The sequence below is a fragment of the Zingiber officinale genome, chromosome 2A (assembly GCF_018446385.1).
Source record: "Zingiber officinale cultivar Zhangliang chromosome 2A, Zo_v1.1, whole genome shotgun sequence".
NCBI classification, from domain to species: domain Eukaryota; kingdom Viridiplantae; phylum Streptophyta; class Magnoliopsida; order Zingiberales; family Zingiberaceae; genus Zingiber; species Zingiber officinale.
In genome coordinates, this window is record NC_055988.1 from 14,960,529 (window position 1) to 14,963,176 (window position 2,648).

The 2,648-nt window shown below is 47.2% G+C and overlaps 1 protein-coding gene across 1 annotated transcript; it reads left to right on the forward strand.

Moving 5' to 3' along the window:
- The first annotated feature begins 581 nt into the window (after positions 1 to 581).
- On the forward strand, positions 582 to 2,648 carry LOC122043560 (transcription repressor MYB5-like). The gene is made up of 3 exons (XM_042604182.1): positions 582 to 743; positions 1,250 to 1,680; positions 1,753 to 2,648. The coding sequence occupies exons 1-3, from the start codon at positions 582 to 584 to the stop codon at positions 2,273 to 2,275; spliced, it is 1,116 nt and encodes a 371-aa protein (XP_042460116.1). The 3' UTR covers positions 2,276 to 2,648.

The following is a 2,648-nucleotide window of genomic DNA, read 5'->3' on the forward strand; positions in this document are numbered from 1 at the left end:
CTTGGGAACGAATTGCAACAATCCGTTAAGCACCGTAGCGGAGCAATATCGTTTACGGAGATAGTGTCGAACACTAGCCTCGACGATCAGTTTACATACTCCAGAAGCTATCCGGGGAATAACAGCTTTTTGATAAGATGATGAACGTCATAACATTAGAGTATTATGGATGTTCTTAGGAAAACTTATCCCCTTTTGATGTTTATTAAATTCTACAAGAATTGTCACATCACGAGAAGAACAGCGAGAAGAAAACTGCAACATCATCGCTCTCGAATGCTATATGGATTTCTATTGTTGTGTCACCGCGGCCAAATTTCTAACCGCATCATAGAGGTTTTTGTTAGATGATATGATAGCTTTTTAGTAGGGTTTTATGCTTTGTTTCCTCCCACGCGCAGATGAAGAAGGGGAATAAAATAAAAGAAGAAGAAAGGCGGAGAAAATAAGAGGAAAATGGAAAGCCCAAACAAGAATTAACTTTTACACATTGTTTAAACCATACGAAAACGCATCGGAGCTCGCCCCTTCTCCGGCACCGCCGCCGAGTTCATCACGATGGTCGTTCTACAGCCTTATTAATGACTGCTACGCCGTCTCCAGCTGATCAACCCTCTTCCCTCTCCAACGCGCGCGAACCGTCCGCCTCCAGTACTGCCGCCCCGATGCCACTGCCGCCACTCTCTCGTCCTGGATGCTTAACAAAGTTGGTTCGACATTGTTACTATGTTCAGCTTTGGCCAGTTGGACAATGATTCAGCTTTTGATCAATATCTCTCATTCTATATATCCACCGGAGTAATTGACCTATAAATGGCTTCAGATTTTAGTCGACTTCTAAGATAAACTAAGCTCTTTGAATGTTCTGCCAATAATTAATATCATGAAAACCTTAACTGAAAATAAAACAAAACGTAACATTCCCTTCTCCACCTTATCTAAAACATTTTTTGTAATTCTTACACTACTAAGAAAAAGATGATTAAACATTGTGATCGTTAAGAATATCAGGGAAAATAATAATTATTCTACTAATTTTTCATGGTAAAATATATAGACAGATATTAATGAGGAAAAAAATAAAAAATAAAAAATAAAAAAGTCATCAACGAGGACTGGAGGAGGAAAGATTGGGATCCGCTGTTCTCAGTCGGCGACACGAGCCACATGAGAGCTAACAAACGCCATTGGCGTTCGTCCAACGCTGCTGTTTGTATCTCGGCTAACACTGTGGATCCCACTCTACAAGGATAAGCCGTGGCTCCCACCACCATTCGGCCTCCCTTATGCATCCTTTGCCCGGAAGGAATCAATTAGTTTCCGACAGCCAGATCGAATGAGAAGGAGCAACTCAGCGGCGGCGGCTGCGGCTGCGGCTGGGAGGAGGAAGATCCTGAGGGGAGGAGGAGGATCCGGCGGCGAGCCTAGGGCGTGCTGCAGCAAGGACGGGATGAAGCGGGGCCCGTGGACGCCGGAGGAGGACGAGGCCCTGGCGAGCTACGTGCGGCTGGAGGGCGAGGGCCGGTGGCGGACCCTTCCGGCCCGTGCAGGCCTCCGCCGCTGCGGCAAGAGCTGCCGCCTCCGGTGGATGAACTACCTCCGCCCCTCCATCAAGCGCGGCCCCATCGCCCCCGACGAGGAGGACATCATCCTCCGCCTCCACCGCCTCCTCGGCAACCGGTACCGATCGTTCCCTAATTCTCCATCTCTTCCAATTCAACTTTGATCGAGAAGAACCGATTATCGCGACAGGTGGTCGCTGATCGCCGGCAGAATTCCGGGGCGCACCGACAACGAGATCAAGAACTACTGGAACACGCACCTCAGCAAGAAGCTCATCGGCCAAGGCATCGATCCGCGCACCCACAAGCCATTGCCGTCTCCCTCCGCCCCATCCGCCGTCGCTGCACCGGCGGTCTATGTCATCCCACGACACCCACCTCGCCCTAACCCTAACCCTAACCCTAACATGCCCGACGGATGCTGGACGGAGAGCAGTGACCACGATCAGTTGATCGACGTCAACGCGGAGGCGGCGGAAGCCGGAGAGCGGCTAGAACCCGATCTGTTTGGCGTCAGCTTCGGCGAGGACAACATCTTCTCCTCCTTCCTCGACTCACTCATCGGCGACGGCGAAAACGATCACATTAATGGCGATACTCCTCCTGATGACGAACAATTTGCCTTCGTTTGGGAAAAGGATCTCGAGGCTCATCTAGTTCTGGAGGACAATGCACACGAGCAGTTTACAGGTGATCCTGATGCAGGAATCTGACTGATTAATCTAAGTATGTTTAAATCATATATATTATGACAAAAGACGAATGCATTCGTCCTCAGCATCCTCATCAACTCGTCCAAGAGCCAACAATGAGGAGGTTATGTTTAATTCATATATATATATATTTATGTGTAGTGTGCTGTAATAGGAATAGATAGATAGATATTGTTGATAATATTAATGCTTGAGAAACCAGTATCATGCATGAACTAAAGAACACAGCTTTAATTGCTTCATTATGTTTATTAATGCGTGTGCATGCATGCTTGCATACACATTGATTTGCTGCCAAATGAGATTTTGGAATATTTCTACACATTAATTCAGTTTAGTTAGTATTATTTTGCTGCCCAGAATTAATTTTGGA

What these genes read in the sequence shown, in the direction of transcription:
- LOC122043560 (XM_042604182.1), top strand. Translation starts at nt 582, where the DNA reads ATGACTGCTACGCCGTCTCCAGCTGATCAACCCTCTTCCCTCTCCAAC. An exon ending in ACTATGTTCAGCTTTGGCCA is followed by an intron (nt 744 to 1,249) that starts GTTGGACAATGA and finishes CCACTCTACAAG; the next exon opens with GATAAGCCGTGGCTCCCACC. An exon ending in CACCGCCTCCTCGGCAACCG is followed by an intron (nt 1,681 to 1,752) that starts GTACCGATCGTT and finishes TTATCGCGACAG; the next exon opens with GTGGTCGCTGATCGCCGGCA.